Genomic DNA, 16,955 nt, shown 5'->3' on the forward strand with positions numbered 1-16,955 from the left:
CCCAACCACAAACCATCCGCTTGCGTGTGACAGAATCAAAAGGCGAGGGGAGGTTAAGCGCTGGCTGCCCGAGCAGCCGACCTTGTCTTCCCTTTGTCCGTCAAGTTGGACTCGGAGTCCGGCCAAGTCGCGCCCATTTAATTCCTGAGCGCGCCGCGGCACCAGATGGCCTGGAGAGATCTGACCGCGGCATTGATTGGGCGTGCAGTTTCGTGTGACGATCAGCTGATGCGATGGAGATCGAGACGGCTAGCAGCCGGCTGTGTGCCATCCCCCTGTCTTGGGTCAACGTTGGCCTTGGCCCCACCCGCGCCTTGCACCTTGCTATTGCTATCGTCTGATTTGGAAATTTTTCGTGCGGTGTTCTGCTCCGTGTGACTTGTCAGGATTTGAAGATGCTGCCTGGAAGGTTCCATAGCCGATCCAAAACTATCACCTTTCTCATTATCTAAAAAACAACATTTTCTTTTTGGAGTGTTTTTTTTAGAAAGAAATATGGGTGCCTCGCAAAAAAGAAAAAAAAAGTTTTCTCTCCAGCCTATGACGACGACGAGTGCGACTAAACCAAAGCCCAGGTTCATGGGCCTAGTAGAAAGCAAGTCGCGAGATGGCTCTATTTGTCGGCCCAACCAGGCACGGTCCACTTTTTTTTTTTTTGTCTCGCGAGAACAGAATTGTTCGGAGGGCTGCAGGCTTCATAGTAGCGACTGCATCGACTTGTGCTTTAGAACGAGAAGAAAGAAATACAATTCTGAGTCTTCGACTATCGGTGGAGTGGTTATGTGGAAACTTAAAAAACTTCAAATGAAGTTGACCAGCGATGCAGTGTCCGTGCTGAATCCACTATCCAGGAGAAAAATAGTGATAGAAATAATGAAATATAGTTTCCCACAACCTGATCCAATGTCGAAACGGACACCGTCGTCAAATTGGGAGTCAGAGTTTTCAGTCAGACCCTTGCTACGTACTATGCTCTATTCTCAAGTGTCCAATTAATATTAGTACTCTACGAGGATGGCTGAATAATTCTCAGCATCAACCGGCTGAATGGCTGATGCACTCTACGAGGAGTCAACGACGAATCTCCTAGCAAAGTCTTTTGCTCGTTCTCTCTCCTAATCTCCCACTGAAACATTGGAGCCGGTAACGTCAACCACTCAACGTTGCCTTTACACCGTCACCATACTGTACCACTCCATCGCCACCTCTCCCTATAAAAGACACGCCAGCCCATGCAGAATCACAACAACAAACACACACAGATCGACCACTTCCATATTCCACCTGAGACCAGCGCACGAGTGGCCAAACCCCGAACCAGCAGCCATGCAACTCAGCTTTCTCCCCCACGTTGCCATTTGCCTCGCGCTAGCCTTTCTCCTCCCATCCCACGCCGCGGTGACGGCGGCGCCGGCCGGCACGATACAGCGCGTGACCAAGCAGCAGATCCTGGCGAGCATCCCGCCGCACTGGGACGAGAACCCTGTGCTGTTCCTGACTTCGCCGTCGGGCAAGTACGCGGCCTACTTCATGCGCAGCCAGACCACCCCGGGCGCCGGCGGCCTCGGCGCCGACTTCTGCTACGTGGAGGTGCTCGACACGACGGCGCCGGGGGCCGAGGGCCGGAGCGTGTGGGAGTCGGAGTGCCTGGCAGTGAGCACGGTGAACACGTGCGCGCTCGTGTTCTCGTGGAAAGGGCTGGAGGTGTTCGACGGGAGCACCTCGGTGTGGCACACCCACGACACAAAGTCCGACGACCAGAACTTCCTGGAGACGCTGCAGCTCGTGGACCAGGGCGACATGCGCATCCTCGACAAGGGCGGGGAGCTGGCGTGGAAGGCCAGCGACGAGCCCCGCGCCGCGCAGCACTGCGGGATGCCCGGCTCCCCCGGCCTCGCCTCTGCGCTGCCCCCGTTCGCCGAGCCGATCGGGCACGGCAGCAGCGACCTGCCGTTCGGATTCGGACAGGGAGCCGGCGGCGTCGGAGTTGGCGGCGTGGCGCAGCCCGAAGCGCCGCTGGCGGCGCCTTTGCCGCAGCCCGAGCTGCCACTGGCGCCGTTGCCGCAGGAAGCGGATGAGTTCGGTGGCGCCGCCGCCGCCGCCGCCGCGCAGGGGCAGGCCGGGGCGGGCGCGGGGGAGGCGTTCGGGTTCGGCAACCAGCCGCTGGTGGACAACAGCCCGTACGACAGTGGTGCGTTGAAGCATGGATTCAGTCTCGTGATCTCGCTTGCTTTTTGTTTCAGCGTCGCCGTCGCCATGGGTTTGGCTCTCTGAATTCGAGACATGAGCGCGTAAGTGGTTGTGGTTTACTAAATTCTTCTTGTTTCCGGCAAAAGAAGCCGGGAGATGTATTCGTTGTGTGTTGGGGTGGTGTTTGCTGATGTCAGTGGGGTGGCTGTTGTACACATATGAAATTGCAAATTGTAATAGAGTTCGCTTATGCATTGTTATGAAAATTTTTCACTAAAACGCAAACGTGTTGAGGATTCCATTGAGGTAGAGCAACAATTTGAAGTACCATGCATGCATGTGGCATGATAGCTTTAAGACTTTATTTACTAATTTGAAGTGGATAATGGGATTGTGAACGAGTTAACCCTTTTACGCAAAGCGACGACGAAAGCGTAAGCATATTACAGTGTATATGTGATCCGCTCAGTGTGTAGAGTGGTACGAGCTGTTTTACTAAGTTGGATCGTTACATTAAACAAACGTGGACAGCTCAAGCGGTTGAAAGCTTAGACCCCACGTGTTATCGTCTCGTATAGATGAAAATTGAATCTTAAGTGATGAATATTGAGCGTGCTTTTCTTTTGTTAGAAAATCGTCTATTCTAGGAAGGTACCATTTAATATTGCAAAACCTAGAGGAAGCAGACTCTCTCTGTGCCTGCTGGAAGAAATGTAGGAGAAGAGAAACCGGCCGGAGAACATTCCAACATGAATCTTTTTCTCCGGCTCCAGCCAGCATTCCTACACGTTGCTTGCAGCCGCCGCGCTAGCTGAGTTTCAGATAGCTATTGGGCTGCCCTTCTTTTTTTTTTGTTCCCGGCCCAGTTAGCCCAACTAAATCCGATTCCCTTTGTTGAGAAATCCCTAAACCTAAACCTAGGATAATCGTGGGCTCGTACCAAATATACCCCTGGAGGGTCAAGGCTATATAAAGGAACATGTACCTATCGAGAGAACAAGTTCCACCTATATTATCTCCTATGTGCTTATCTCGGATGCTATTGGGAAAGGATACGGGTGATCTTCTACATCTTCCTCACATCTCATCTGCTATCGGGAGGGAGAGGAGCCGGATCAGGAATCCATAACTGCGCCGTTACTTAACACGTTATCAGCACGCTCTACCACTACGCGTCAACGACGATACGCTGTTTATGATCCCTGCTGGATCCATTCTTCGGCAGATTGTTTTTTCGTTTTCAATCTAGATTGCCTTTTCGCACAAAACTAGCATGTTACATTGGTCGTAGATCGTTTTTCCTGGCTAGTTCGTCAGATCCATATATTGGTTTCTTAATTAGCGACTAGATTTTGTCATCTCGGACGCTTTGCCTTGTATGTCTTTTCTAGTCTAGATAGACTAATCTTTTATGTATACTAGATTCAATCTGGATCGAGTATTTTTATTTCTTTCAAGTAATCTAGCAATGCAATATAGAACCTTAGCAGATTGGTTTTATGGCTAGTTTACTCGATCAAAAGACTGGATCATGTTTTATCGGCGGTATTTTTTCCCGTCGATCTGGTTTGAGATGCCGGCCACCCCAGCATGCTATGTATGTACGCCGGCGTATCCATTGTTGGCCAACCCATCATGCCTTGCATGTACGCCAACGTATATACCCCTTCCCCACGCGTGACGCCATCGCAGCCTTGTCGGCTACCGTGTGCCACCGGTCGTTGCTACAGCCCCGCCGGCTGTTGCGCGCCACCGGCCGCTGCCGCTACGCCTTGCGTATGTACTTCAGTTTTGTTCCTTCGTTTTTTTTTCTGCGCTGATTTTTTTACCATAGTTCTTATAATTAGCAGAAAAAATGATTGTCCATGTTTCATACGACCATTAATATGCACGGCTGTAAATAATATTTCATGCATATTTACCAGAAGTTAATTTGCATGGATAGGTGATGGCTGCGATCAACAAGACGGAGTTTAAGGTTCTTGAGCTGAACGGCAAGAACTACCAGACCTGGGCACTCGATTGCGAGTTCCACCTGGAGGTGATGCAGCTGACTTCCACGATCGCCAGGCCTGGTGCCGGTGTTCCTGCACCGCTGCTCCATGAGAAGGCAAAAGTTTGCATCTTCCTGAGGCATCACATCCACCCCGACCTGAAGATGGAGTACCTGGAGGTGCGAGACCCTCTGGTCCTATGGTTGAAGCTTCAGGAGCGCTTCGGCAAGTAGAACGCAGTGCTCCTCCCACAGGCTAGGCGTGATTGGGCCCAGCTCCGTTTTGTTGATTTCAAGACCGTCGACTGCGATTCACCGTGTCGTGGCTTAGCTTCGCTTCTGTGGCCAAGTTGTCACTGAGCTCGAGATGATCGAGAAGACCCTCGAGACTTTCCATCCCACCAACATGGTACTCTAGCAGCAGTACCGCAACAACAAGTACATAAAGTACTGTGACCTCATTAACGTGTTGCTTGCTGCCGAGGCTTAGAATGAGCTCTTGATGAAGAACTTCAACATGCGCCCTGCTGGAACACAAGCACAACCTGAAGCACATACCAGTTTCCGCAATAACAAGGGTAAGGGTCCTTGCAGAAACAAGGGCCAAAAGTATCATGGTCAGCAAGGGTCAAAGGGTGGAAAGTTTAAGAAGTACATGAATGGAGGCCAGAAGCACAATGGCAATGGCAAAAACAAGTCCTTGAAGGGCTCCAAAGGCGATGCAAATGGGGCGAAGCATTCAAATGTGGGATGTTTTCGCTGTGGATCCCAGAAGCATTGGTCCCGTACCTGCACTGCCGAGCCACACTTTATTAAGCTATATCAAGAGTGGAAGAAGCGCCAAAATCCGGAGGCACACTTCATCCAGGCATTCGTAGATGCTCAAACTGGATTACACTTCCCGGAGCCACCGGACCCTCCAAAGAACCTTGAGTCAGCAGCTATGGACGTTGACCCCATTTCCAACAGCGATGCCACCACTACAGGGGGAGACGCCCATGTGGGTGATGAGGACTATGACCTCGATGACGAGGATCTCCTGGATGTGGAGTAGATCATACAATCATCAATCATTTGCTTTAAATTATTTATTAGCCAGTGTGATTTATTTCCAGAAGAATAATTTAGGTCGTTATGTAATAATGCTCCGGTTGAGCAACTTCATTATTTTATTTGGTTGAACTCTCGGCATGAATGTTTTGGTTGATAGTATTATTTTAATTACATTTATCCTGTTTGCTTACGTGCTTTCTTTATTCATTAGGCATGATGAATTAAATTAGTACTTTATTTAATAGCACGAGAGCCGTACTTTCCTACGATGGAGGCTGAAGAAGAACGCTGCCTAGTTGATAGCGCTTCCACAAACTTGATACTCCGAGAGATGAAATATTTTCAGACATTGCGGAAAAGGACTGAAAATATTACCACGATTGCCGGTAGCAATGGCCACATCGTAGGCTCCAGCAGAGCTGTTGTGGTACTCCCTAATAATACTAGCATCTTCATAGAAGAAGTGTTTTTGTATCCAGGAGCTGTACGTACTCTCCTCACATTTAAAGATATTCGTCGTAGTGGCTACCACGTTACAACTGCTTGTGAAAATGGTGCTGAATACCTTTACCACAATATTAGACGAATGTGAGATAACAGTGGTAGACAAAGCGCCGGGCATCTCCTCTGGACTGTACTACACAAAAATTAAGCCACCTCGAGAATACATTGCAATGTCAACTATATTTAAAACCCCCGAGTCATTTACAATATGGCACAAAAGACTCGAACACCCTGGATTAAGGATGATGTGAAATATCATAAATAGCTCTCCTGGTCATGGCATTAAAACCACATAAATTCCTAAAGACTTTCTATGCATGTCTTGTGCTAAAGGAAAACTAGTAACTAAACCCGCTTATCTGAAGATAAAGACTGAGTCACTGGGTTTCCTGGAGAGAATCCAAGGTGACATATGTGGTCCTATTCACCCCCTGCCAGGGCCGTTTAGGTACTTTATGGTCCTTATAGATGCTTCTACTAGGTGGAGCCACGTATGCCTGTTGTCTACGAGGAATCAGTGAATCACGCTTTTGCAAAACTTATTTCCCAGATCATCCGATTGCGCGCCAGCTTCCCGAAGAACAACATAAGAGCAATTAGGATGGATAATGCTGGAGAGTTTACCTCAAAAGCATTTAATGACTTTTGTCTTGCCCTGGGCATCAATGTAGAGCATTCTGTGCCTCATGTGCACACACAAAACGAACTTGCTGAATCCTTAATAAAAATAATAAAATTAATTGCCAGACCACTTCTACAAGATAGCAGACTTCCCACCAGCTGTTGGGGACATGCAGTGTTGCACGCTGATGCCTTAATCCAATATAGGCCATCTGCATATTACTCTACTTCCCCTCATCAATTAGCGCGTGGACAACAACCAATGATTTCACATCTGCGAAAGTTCGATTGTGCTGTATATGTGCCAATATCACCACCCTAGCGTACAACTATGGGACCTCACCGAAAGTTGGGGATATACCCCTGGAGGGTATGAACTCTATCCAACTCCCTAATCCTAGGAAAAGGGGAAGAGATCCAGATGACTCAGTAAAAGCCAAGCGGGGACGCCCGCAAAGGCAAGTTGCTAGAGAGAATGCATTACGCTCCGATTCAGTGGTCCCGACAGAGATATACCCTGAAGGTGAAAGTACTAGTGCAACTGTACACACAAATACAAATAATAGCACAAGGATAACGGAACAACCAGGCTCAAGTAATTTGGGAAATCATGATGAGCCAGATGATTCAGTTGAAGAAATTTCCATAAACTATGCTGAATCTGGAGAACTATATAACAGAAAGACTACGGATGTGGACATTAATTTTGTCTCTAAGATCGCAGACGTGATTGAGGATCCTGAACCAAAGTCCATGGCAGAGTGCTGGAAGCGCTCTGATTGGGTCAGATGGAAAGAAGCAATAGAGACGGAATTGCACTCACTTTCGAAGAGGAAAGTATTCAGGCCAGTCCAAAATATTCCCGGTAGAATACAAATGGGTATTTGTCCAAAAGAGGGATGAAACTAATGTGGTGGTGAGATACAAAGCGAGGCTCGTAGTACAAGGGTTCACGCAGAGACCCGACATCGATTACGACGAAACATATTCTCCAGTTATGAGTGGCATAACATTCCGATATTTAATATCTATGGTAGCAGGTTTAAACTTGAAAATGCAGATGATGGACGTAGTGACCGCATACCTGTATGGGTCCTTGAATTCAGATATATATATATATATATATATATATATATATATATATATATATGAAAGTTCTAGATGGATTGAAAATTCCGGATTCTAAAACAAATCGTAACATGTACAACATTAAGTTGGAGAGGGCGTTGTACGGGCTTAAACAGTCTGGTCGAATGTGGTACAACCGGCTAAGTGACTTCCTCCTGAAGAAGGGATACATTAATGATATTGATTCTTCCTGTGTATTTATTAGGAAATTCCAGAAGGGTTTTGTGTCATCTCAGTCTATGTTGATGACATAAACATAATAGGCTGCACAGAAGATTTTTAGGAGGCGAGCACCTACCACAAGGGGGAGTTTGAAATGAAAGACTTGGGTAAAACTAAGTTTTGCTTGGGCCTGCAGATTGAGCATCTCCCTGAAGGAATTTTTGTACACCAGTCAACCTACACGAAAAAGGTCCTAGAAAGATTTAAGATGTCAAAGGCTCATCCTCTAAAACCCCTGATGGTTTCAGATCACTTGATAAGGATAAGGACCAATTTAGACCGAAAAGTGATGACGAGGAACCTCCAGAACCTGAAGTTCCCTATTTGAGTGCCATTGGAGCACTGATGTATCTGGTAAATTGTACAAGGCCTGACATTGCTTTCACAGTAAACTTGCTAGCTCGTCATAGTGCAAACCCAACTAGAAGACATTGGGTAGGTGTTAAGACAATACTTAGGTACGTCAAGGGCACCGAAGATCTTGGCCCGTTTTTCCGAAAGAATCAAGACCTAAGCTTGGTAGGCTATGCAAATGCTGGATATCTGTCCGATCCACATGATGCAAGATCACAAACTGATTTCGTGTTTCTTTGTGGAGGTGCTGCCGTATCTTGGCGATCATGCAAACAAACTTTAGTAGCAACATCTACAAACCACGCTGAGATAATTACATTATATGAAGCCACACGTGAATGTGCTTGGCTGCGACGAATGACTAACCATATTCAGAAGTCATGTGGTCTTAATACTACTAAAACTCCCACCATTATCTATGAGGATAATGCAGCATGTGTTGTACAAATGCAAACATGCTATATTAAGAGTAATATGATCAAACATATATCTCCTAAATTTTTCTACACTCATGAACTCCAGAAGAAGGGTGAGGTGAGTGTCTTACAAGTCCAGTCGTGTGACAATCTTGCTGATTTGTTCACTAAATCTTTACCAACTACTACATTCACAAAGTGTACCCGCGGTATTGGCATGAGACGACTAAGAGACCTGCAAGATTCATGGGGAGATTACCCCTGAGTATTTTGCCCTTATTCACAGATCCAGAAGATCTTGATTTCCATAATTTCGAAGATTATAAATTGTCCTGAAGATATGTGTTGCACTCTTTTTCCCATAAATCAGTTTTACAGAATTTTCTCACAAATGATTTTTAACGAGGCAACATGTGCAACACATCTAGCGACACTATGCACTCTTTCTCCATATTTTTCCCATTGGGTTTTTAGGAGTTTTAATGAGGTATAGTTGATCGCGGTATTCATCCAAGGGGGAGTGTTGAGAAATCCCTAAACCTAGGGATAATTGTGAGCTCATACCAAATATACTCCTGGAGGGTCAAGGCTATATAAAGGAACGTGTACCCATCTATTATGATAAGAGAGAGAACAAGTTCCACCTACATTGTCTCCTATGTGCTTATCTCGGGTGCTACTAGGAAGGGATACGGGTGATCTTCTACATCTTCCTCACGTCTCATCTGCTATCGGGAGAGAAGGGACTGCGCCGTTACTTAACACCCTTTTCCTTGCTTTTCCACGACACAGGCGCAGGCAATGGCAGAGCCGCCACCGCCGCCGCCACCACCCACGGCCCCGGCCATCAACTGCTGCCTGCCGTCTCGGACGACGGGCCTTCTCTCGTCGTGGCCTCTCTGCCTATACCCTCCTTCCACTCCCTGGATCGGAAGCCGTACCGTATCCGCAGTCAGGTGCATCAGCAGATCTTGTCTCCGATCCTTGTCCGACTCCAACAAGAGCTGCTGCTGCTCCGACTCTGGCTCCGGCTCCTACAATTGGAACCCGACAAGAGCTTCCGCCGCCGCTGGTGCCTATATGAAGGGATACATACACAGGTGAGTATGTTATGTATCTATGGCTTCCCTTCCTATCCCAATCCCAAATATCCCATCCCATTGTGGTGCTGGTGCGATGCAGATGTCGGCGGTGAATTCCCGCCGGCAAGGCCAGCAGATGTCGGTGGTGAATTCCCGCCGGCAAGGCCAGGGACATGGAAGATTCATGCTCGTCCTTACTGGCCCGAGGTCCGGGACGGTGCAGCCGATCCCCGCATCCTCCTCCTTATCCGCCAATTACCTCCCCGGCACAAGGGTCGATGATTTGTTGGATGATGATGACGATGAACATCTGGCCGCCGCCAGCGAGGCCATCCTGCAGGAGGTGACAACGAGCGACGCGTTGCAGTCGGAGTGCGCCATCTGCCTAAACGACTTCCGCGCCGACGAAACGCTGTGGGCGAGCCCTGCTCCCATGCCTTCCACCACCACTGCATCTCCGAGTGGCTTCGCCGTAAAGCCGCCTGCCCTCTCTGCCACCAACGGCTGCCCACTGCTCTCACGCCGGCGGACCGGAGGAGGAAGGCGAGGAGGATTTAGCCGGATAGCTTGCAGATTGCTAGTTGCATTTATTCCAAACAGCATGTGATTCAAATAGATTGGAAACGATCAATTCGTTTGTGAAAAAATATATTCTAAGTTTAAGATTTGAACTAATTAAGTCCTCACCCAAGTCCCAACCAGTAAACCTGAAAAATGTGAAGCCCAAACCTGAGAAAGAACGCTCGAAAACACTTCTCTTTGCCTGTTCGATCATTCCTTCTCCATGCACCGCGGCGGCCGGTTTCTGCAGTACTTGACGAACCCTACCTTTCAGCGACCCTCCAATGCCAACTCCGCGAAATCGCTCGGTCTGTCTAATGTCTATCACATGGACGCCGAGGGACGATGCAAGCGTACACCGGCCATTATCATAGCACTCTCGCCAGTTCACAGTTGTTCGCCGTGAAGCGTGCAGCTACGACTACGAACCAAAATGTTAAGCGCCCATTACGATTACGTGCCTAGCTAGCATGTTCGCTTACTTGCCCACAAGTAGGCCACTACTACAGCGCTGTCGCCGCTCGTTTCCCACCGACCCTTTTCAATTAGCCCCGAGCAACGTACGCGTACTGCACGCAGGCCGGTATGGGTTTCGTGCTCGATCGGTGGTGGCACGCACATGGTCGCTGCAACCCACCCTCTCCTGTTCCTCTCCCATCACGCACAATCCATGCGCCGGCCGTGCGAGGTTTATGAGCCACCGTACCGTGACAGATGAAGCACACCACATTGCTGAGGAACTGTACCGTTGGCGATCGGCTTCGAATTTCAAACGCCAAACAAGGCCCAGGAGGCATGAAGATTAGTAATTTCGAAGCTTGGCGTTCTGTATTGGGAAAAGAAAGAACGGTTTCCTGGAGCATTTTTCGTAACATGGTACCGTGTGCAGAATGTAGCAGTCTCCCGGTTTTCTTCTAGTATCCGATGGCAACTTCTCAAAACGAAAGAACCTGCAGAATCTTATTTGACAGCGGCACAAATTTCTTTTGCGGGGTAGGCCGGTAGCTACAGCAATGCAAAGCTCGGTGTAATTGCAATACAGGTCGGTGGTTAGAAAAAGGTAGAAATCACGGATGGAATGATGAAATCAGTACCGCGGCTCCATTGGAAATCTGCAGAAGTCCATTGAATTATTGCTGAAACTTTTTTGCCCCCTCGACCTGGTCGCATGGACACCGGCCAGTACCTGTCCCTCCCAGGCTTCAATCGCTGAGCCGGCCGGCCACTGTGTCACAAGGTCACTCACTCTCCTCTCCTCTCCTCCCCGCCCCTATAAATATGCATGCACCCAAGCACCATCTCGCCATCCAAACTCACAACCATTTCTTCCTCAGATATCCTCTCCTCCTGAAGAAGCAGCAGGGCTTCATCATGGGGGCTAGTCTTCCTCAAGCCGCGGCTCTTTTCGCTGCGCTCTTGGCCGTCAGCTTCGGCGCGGCGGCTTGGAAGGCCGAGGCTGCAGCGCCGCCGCCGGTCGTGGTTGGCTCGATCAAGTGCCTGGACTGCTTCCCCAACGACATCAATGCCGAAGATGCCTTCAAAGGTACATGCAAATGGTCTGCTTGCACACTTTACACTTCTCGATTAGTCCTGTGTCATCCATGAAAAAAATGGCCTGACTATTGGTAGCTACTTTCTTTCTAAGACAAACGAAAATTCTGCACTATATCAAGAAAAAAAATCAACTGGTAGTTCTTCCTAAGTAACTCAAATGTTCTATTCTAATCTTAATATAAGGTGCAGCAGAAAACAAATATCTTGTGATCTTAAACAAACTAGAGAAGTTTAAATCGACAAAATATTAGACACACTTCATTATTTGTTGCAAATGGTTTTGTTGCGAATTACACATTCTGCAATGTTTTGTGGATTTCTGTCCCTCTGACCAACTATAGCACATATAGTGGATTGGGCCACAATTCTGTCTGAATCAGGCCCAAGTAGGCCTGACTACGCTTTGCGGCCCATGGCATGGCCGCGAACACTAAAATTTTCTTCCTTTGGCGCGTTGCAGGCCTTCAGGTAGCGATCAAGTGCAAATCCGCCGCCGACGAGAACTACGACTACGAGACGAAGGCGGTCGGCCCCCTCGACGACGTCGGCGTCTTCCGCATCCCTCTCGCCGCCGAGCTCCTGCGCGACGACGGGAACCTGGACCGTGACTGCTACGCCCAGCTCCACAGCGCGCCCGACACGCCGTGCGTCGGCCAGGCGCCGCCCAGGATCGCGCCCACCCAAGACGGCACCGCCGCCGCCACCAGCGCCACCTACCTCGCCGCGGCGGCCGACACCGTGTTCTCCCCCGTCGCGTGCGCCTGCGGCAAGAAGAAGAAGAAGCACTTCATGTTCGGCCCGCCGCCGCCGCCGCCCAGGCCAACGCCAACGCCGACCCCGAACCCGCCGACGCCGACGTACGGCCCCCCGACACCGACGCCCACGCCCGTGCCGGAGCCCAGGCCCCCGGCGCCGGAGGAGCCCGAACCGTTCTTCAAGAAGAAGCCGAAGATGAAGTTCATGCACAAGAAGAAGCCGTGCCCGCCGCTCGTCGACGACGACACCACCCGACCTGCGGCAGCCGGGCAGGAGAAGCTACCCAAGAAATTGAACTAGGGCGCGCGTGCTGGCAGGACTGCAGCAAAGGGCTAAGATGATGGCGTGTTTCAGACTCTCATTGATGTTCGTTTTTGTTTCGGTGATGTTGTTGTGTTGTCAGTGACTTATTGTTTTCGTTCGGTTCGTGCCGTATGCTGTGGCGCTATTTGTGTTTCAGTGCCAGTTGTTTGTTTGTGATTTGAGAAATAAAGATAGTGATTTCTAAATCAAAGCTTCTCCTTGGGGATCAATGGCGATGGTTTGTTGGATTTGTATAGTGAAGATGAAATTCTACCTATAGTCTCATGAGATTCATCATCTTAGTTCTCTGGTCACCCTACAACTTTGTACTGCCACAACAGCTACGGAACGAGCTCCAACTCTGACATTGTTCTTCCCATTACCTTCTTCTCCAAATCGACAGCGCACGGTTAGTTGAACACTATATGCACCGGATCCAGATCGCCGGATCGCGCAGAGGTCGAAATAAAATGGGCGCAATCTCCGCCACCCGTTACCGCGGTCCTGCCTGCCGAATTGTCGAGTGCCACCTGGTGTCTTGTACGACTGTACGGGTGCATTCGACGGCACGCTGCAGCTGGGGAGCAACATGACATGGTTGTTCTGGCGATCATCAAGCCTCCTGTTGATTTTGTTAGCACCATGTAAGTTTGTAACAGCCACATAATCAGCTATTCCAAACAGCCTATCACCAATAGTTTTAGATAAACTGGCGATAAAAAGCACCATTACTACCGTTTTGTATTGCGAACCGACGGTGATAGTTATCACCGCCGGCTCGTAATACCAACCGGCGGTGATACGTGATTCGGACCTGAAATTTTTATAGATTCCGATTTTAAGAGAGCTAGCGTCCGGCACCCTTCTCCCGTCCGCTCTCCATCCCTTTTCCTCTCCCGTCTTCTCTCTCCACCTTATCAGCTCCCTCTCTTCCTCCGCATACTCCTCAGTCCTCTCTCCGTCCTTCCCTCTCCCTCCCTCCCCGATGACGGCGCCAGCCAGGTCCAGCCTCTCCCTCCACTCCCCCCTCTGCTGCCCCTCCCTTCCCCCCTTCGCTCGCTCCTCAGCCGCTCGCCGCGGCATAGGAGCGGTGGTAGGGTGAGGTGTGAAGGCAGCCCTTGGGGGCGGGCCTGCAGCGGCTAGCGGGCGAGGCCACGGTGGCGAGCGGTGCGACGGCGGGTGAGGCCACGACGACGAGCGGGGAGCTGCCGTGGTGGGCTAGGTGTGACGGCGTGGCATGGGGTCCAGGCAGGCAGCGACGGGCCAGCGGCGACGGGGCAGCAATGGAGCAGCGGCAGCGGGAAAGCAGGGTGGGAGCAGCGGCGCCTGGTGAGCTTCTCTCTCCCCTCTCAGATCTGACAAAATCTCTTTCTCCCTCCCCCTCATATCTCGGATCTCTCTCTTCTATCTCAGTGGGCAGTGCCGGGGCTACGACGGCGGGGCAGCGGGTACCTCCATCGCTGCCGCCTTACATATTACGGATCCAAAACCGACGGTGAAGGGCACTCTAGAGCTGGCAGTGATAAAGCATTGTAGAGTAGTGTAGGTGGAGTTTTTTTTAACAAACCGTACAAGATAGTGCAAGTTTCTATTGATATAGCAGAAAAAATACAAGATTATAGCCCTGGGAGGCCCTAGACAAGAAAAAGAAAAGAGAGGGAAAAAATAGCTCGACTCGTCCGATTGAATTGGGACATCAATGTGGTCGTACCACTCCACTCAAACAGCAGAGTAGAGCACACTACATCACTCAACTCACAATAACACAGAACCGAAGCCTTTATCGCGGCATCCCCGATATTCTCACGCTCATGTAGTCGCCGAACCTTCAGGTATGATTGTGCATCGATAAGGAACCGAGAGAAACAAATCAAACCGTACCGAGATGGCCACGGCAGCAGCTAGGTGGAGTTGGAACTGGAACAGATCGAGGCCACGAATTTCTACGACTTGATGAAGCACAGTGTGTGGCGAAACGGCAGAGACCTCCACTGAGTATGATTGTTAGTTTGTTATTAGTACTCACGTGAATCTCACCGAGTTCAATGTAAAAAACCAAAATGAAATCTAGAATCTACATGTATCTCTGCCTTTCGAGAATTTCGCATGGTTTTTGAGGAACGCCACAAAATGGTGAGCAGTGACGAGAAACAGTCCATGTGCATATGTGCTACTGTGCTTGAGCAATTAACAGTGCGTACGAGAAAAGCTGGAGGAGTAGACTTGAAGGAAACTCCTGATCACATTGCGCGCGGCCATATTAACTGGCGATCTACAAAAGCGGCGCCCAATTTAGATGCGCCATGGTTGCCTTCAATCGTTTCACTCAACCGCGGTCGATCGAGCTGCGTCGTCAGTCCTCGGCGCCTATATAAACACCTGTCGCTGCCACTCCTTGCTCCCCACCCATCCACATCTTCTCCTTCCTCAACCACTCCGAACAACAAGTGGTAGACATGGAGATCCAAGCACGGCAGCGACTGTTGGGCGTTTGCGCCATTGTGATGGCGATGGGTTTCGCCAATGCCGTGCAAGGAGAGACAGAGCTGCCGGTCGTTGTCGGCTTGGCCAAGTGCTCGGATTGCGCGAGAAAGAACATGAACGCCGAGGCAGCTTTCAAAGGTAGTTAGTGGACACAAGCACAAACCCTGCCATCATCAATCCGATAACAATAAACAGTTTGGCCGGCTGATCAGTGATCTGTCGTTTACCTGTCCCAGGTCTTCAGGTGGCCGTGAAGTGCAGGAACAGCAACGGTGAGTACGAGAGCACGGCCGTGGGGCCGGTGGACAAGTCCGGCGCCTTCAGCGTCCCACTGGCCGCCGACCTCGTCGGCGATGACGGCGAGCTGAAGCGGGAATGCTTCGCGCAGCTCCACAGCGCGTCGAGCGCGCCATGCCCCGGCCAGGAGCCCTCCAAGATCGTCGCGGCGCCGGCCGTCCACGGCGGTGGCGACAAGACTTTCGTCGCGCTCGGCGGCGAGGTGCACCGCTCGTCGTCCGAGTGCGCTTCGGCGATCCTTTGCTACCCTTTCCTCCACAAGCACCACCATGTAGGGATCCACACGCCCGTGGTTGTCCCTCACGTCCCAGATCACGGCCACTCCCTGCCGCCTGTCACCAAGCCTCCGGTGGTCGTGCCTGAGCACAAGCCGCCGGTGCCCGTGCCGGAGCACAGCGCGCCTCCTTCGACGCCGGTGTACACGCCACCGTCGACGCCGGTGCCCGTGCCGGAGCACAAACCTCCGTCGACGCGAACCCCCATCTACCACCCGCCGGCGCAGCGCAAAACTGTCGCTGACCCGTAGCTCTGGGAGCTGCTCCCGTTCTTCAAGAAGTTCCCTTTCTTTCCTCCTGCAGCGCACTAGAAAGCTTGGTCAGTGGTTTCTTGGCTTTTGCAGGTTATGCAGAGTCCTCGGAATAAAGGTTGTGAGGTTGATTAGTTCAGCATGAGGTTGCGTTAATTTAGATTGTGTGTGCTATGTATTGGAGATAATTATTAGGTCTCTTGTGTAATTTTCTCTTAACTGTTTTCATTTATGTAGCTCTGGTAAGAAATTGGAAATTCGAACCATCATTGGCATGAAAGCATGCTAAGTGCTTTCATAGTTTATCTTACTTCCCTCATTGAAGCCTCCATGTTAATTTACAACCGATACGCTACTAAAATAGAAAAAGAAACATAGAACTCTGGGGAAAAAAGACAAAGCATCTAACCATCAATTTGGAGCTGAATCACTGACAACCATTGGATCTAAGTTACTTCTAAATCACCCATATAAACCATTACAGGGAAAAAAACTTAAGTAACACCTCTAACTCAGTGTCCAAGTACCTAATTTTTACCACTAACAAAAAAATTGAAAGGAAGCTCCCTAAATATACACCTAAATTATCCACCTATAATATTTTGGAAAATAACTAATGTAATCTCTAAATCTCAAGATAAACTACACACCTCTGCTATTACTAGAAATAAAATAAAGTAAGTCATAAATCTGCTCCAAATTACCCACCACTGAAATTATTAAACTAAGATCCCCAAATACGCTATATAAATACTTCTAAATTACACACTTGTGCCATTTAATTTCTGAAAATTGTAACTCAAAATTTGTTGCAAGATGTATGTCATAAAAAACTAGTCTGATCTCTCTCCCTACTCCAATCCTAGAGCCACCCTCTAGTCCCGGTCCCTCTCTTTTTCAACGAGCTACCA

At 49.6% G+C, this 16,955-nt stretch overlaps 3 protein-coding genes across 3 annotated transcripts; all 3 read left to right on the plus strand.

Moving 5' to 3' along the window:
- Positions 1 to 1,226: 1,226 nt before the first annotated feature.
- Positions 1,227 to 2,469, plus strand: LOC117839555 (uncharacterized). Its single transcript, XM_034719917.2, has one exon. The coding sequence runs from the start codon at positions 1,327 to 1,329 to the stop codon at positions 2,272 to 2,274; it is 948 nt and encodes a 315-aa protein (XP_034575808.1). The 5' UTR covers positions 1,227 to 1,326; the 3' UTR covers positions 2,275 to 2,469.
- An 8,944-nt stretch (positions 2,470 to 11,413) lies between these two features.
- Positions 11,414 to 14,837, plus strand: LOC117836762 (uncharacterized). Its single transcript, XM_034716251.2, has 3 exons — positions 11,414 to 11,667; positions 12,139 to 14,066; positions 14,151 to 14,837. The coding sequence occupies exons 1-2, from the start codon at positions 11,496 to 11,498 to the stop codon at positions 12,732 to 12,734; spliced, it is 768 nt and encodes a 255-aa protein (XP_034572142.1). The 5' UTR covers positions 11,414 to 11,495; the 3' UTR covers positions 12,735 to 14,066; positions 14,151 to 14,837.
- A 149-nt stretch (positions 14,838 to 14,986) lies between these two features.
- Positions 14,987 to 16,354, plus strand: LOC117840845 (proline-rich protein 2). Its single transcript, XM_034721379.2, is given in 2 exon segments — positions 14,987 to 15,359; positions 15,458 to 16,354. Coding segments are annotated over 2 exon segments (813 nt in total). The 5' UTR covers positions 14,987 to 15,193; the 3' UTR covers positions 16,105 to 16,354.
- The last annotated feature ends 601 nt before the right edge of the window (positions 16,355 to 16,955 follow it).

The sequence above is a fragment of the Setaria viridis genome, chromosome 9 (assembly GCF_005286985.2).
Source record: "Setaria viridis chromosome 9, Setaria_viridis_v4.0, whole genome shotgun sequence".
Taxonomy (NCBI): Eukaryota; Viridiplantae; Streptophyta; class Magnoliopsida; order Poales; family Poaceae; genus Setaria; species Setaria viridis.

Coding starts and splice junctions, on each gene's coding strand:
- LOC117839555 (XM_034719917.2), top strand. CDS start 1,327: ATGCAACTCAGCTTTCTCCCCCACGTTGCCATTTGCCTCGCGCTAGCC.
- LOC117836762 (XM_034716251.2), top strand. CDS start 11,496: ATGGGGGCTAGTCTTCCTCAAGCCGCGGCTCTTTTCGCTGCGCTCTTG. Junction 11,668..12,138: donor TGCCGAAGATGCCTTCAAAG/GTACATGCAAAT, acceptor GGCGCGTTGCAG/GCCTTCAGGTAGCGATCAAG.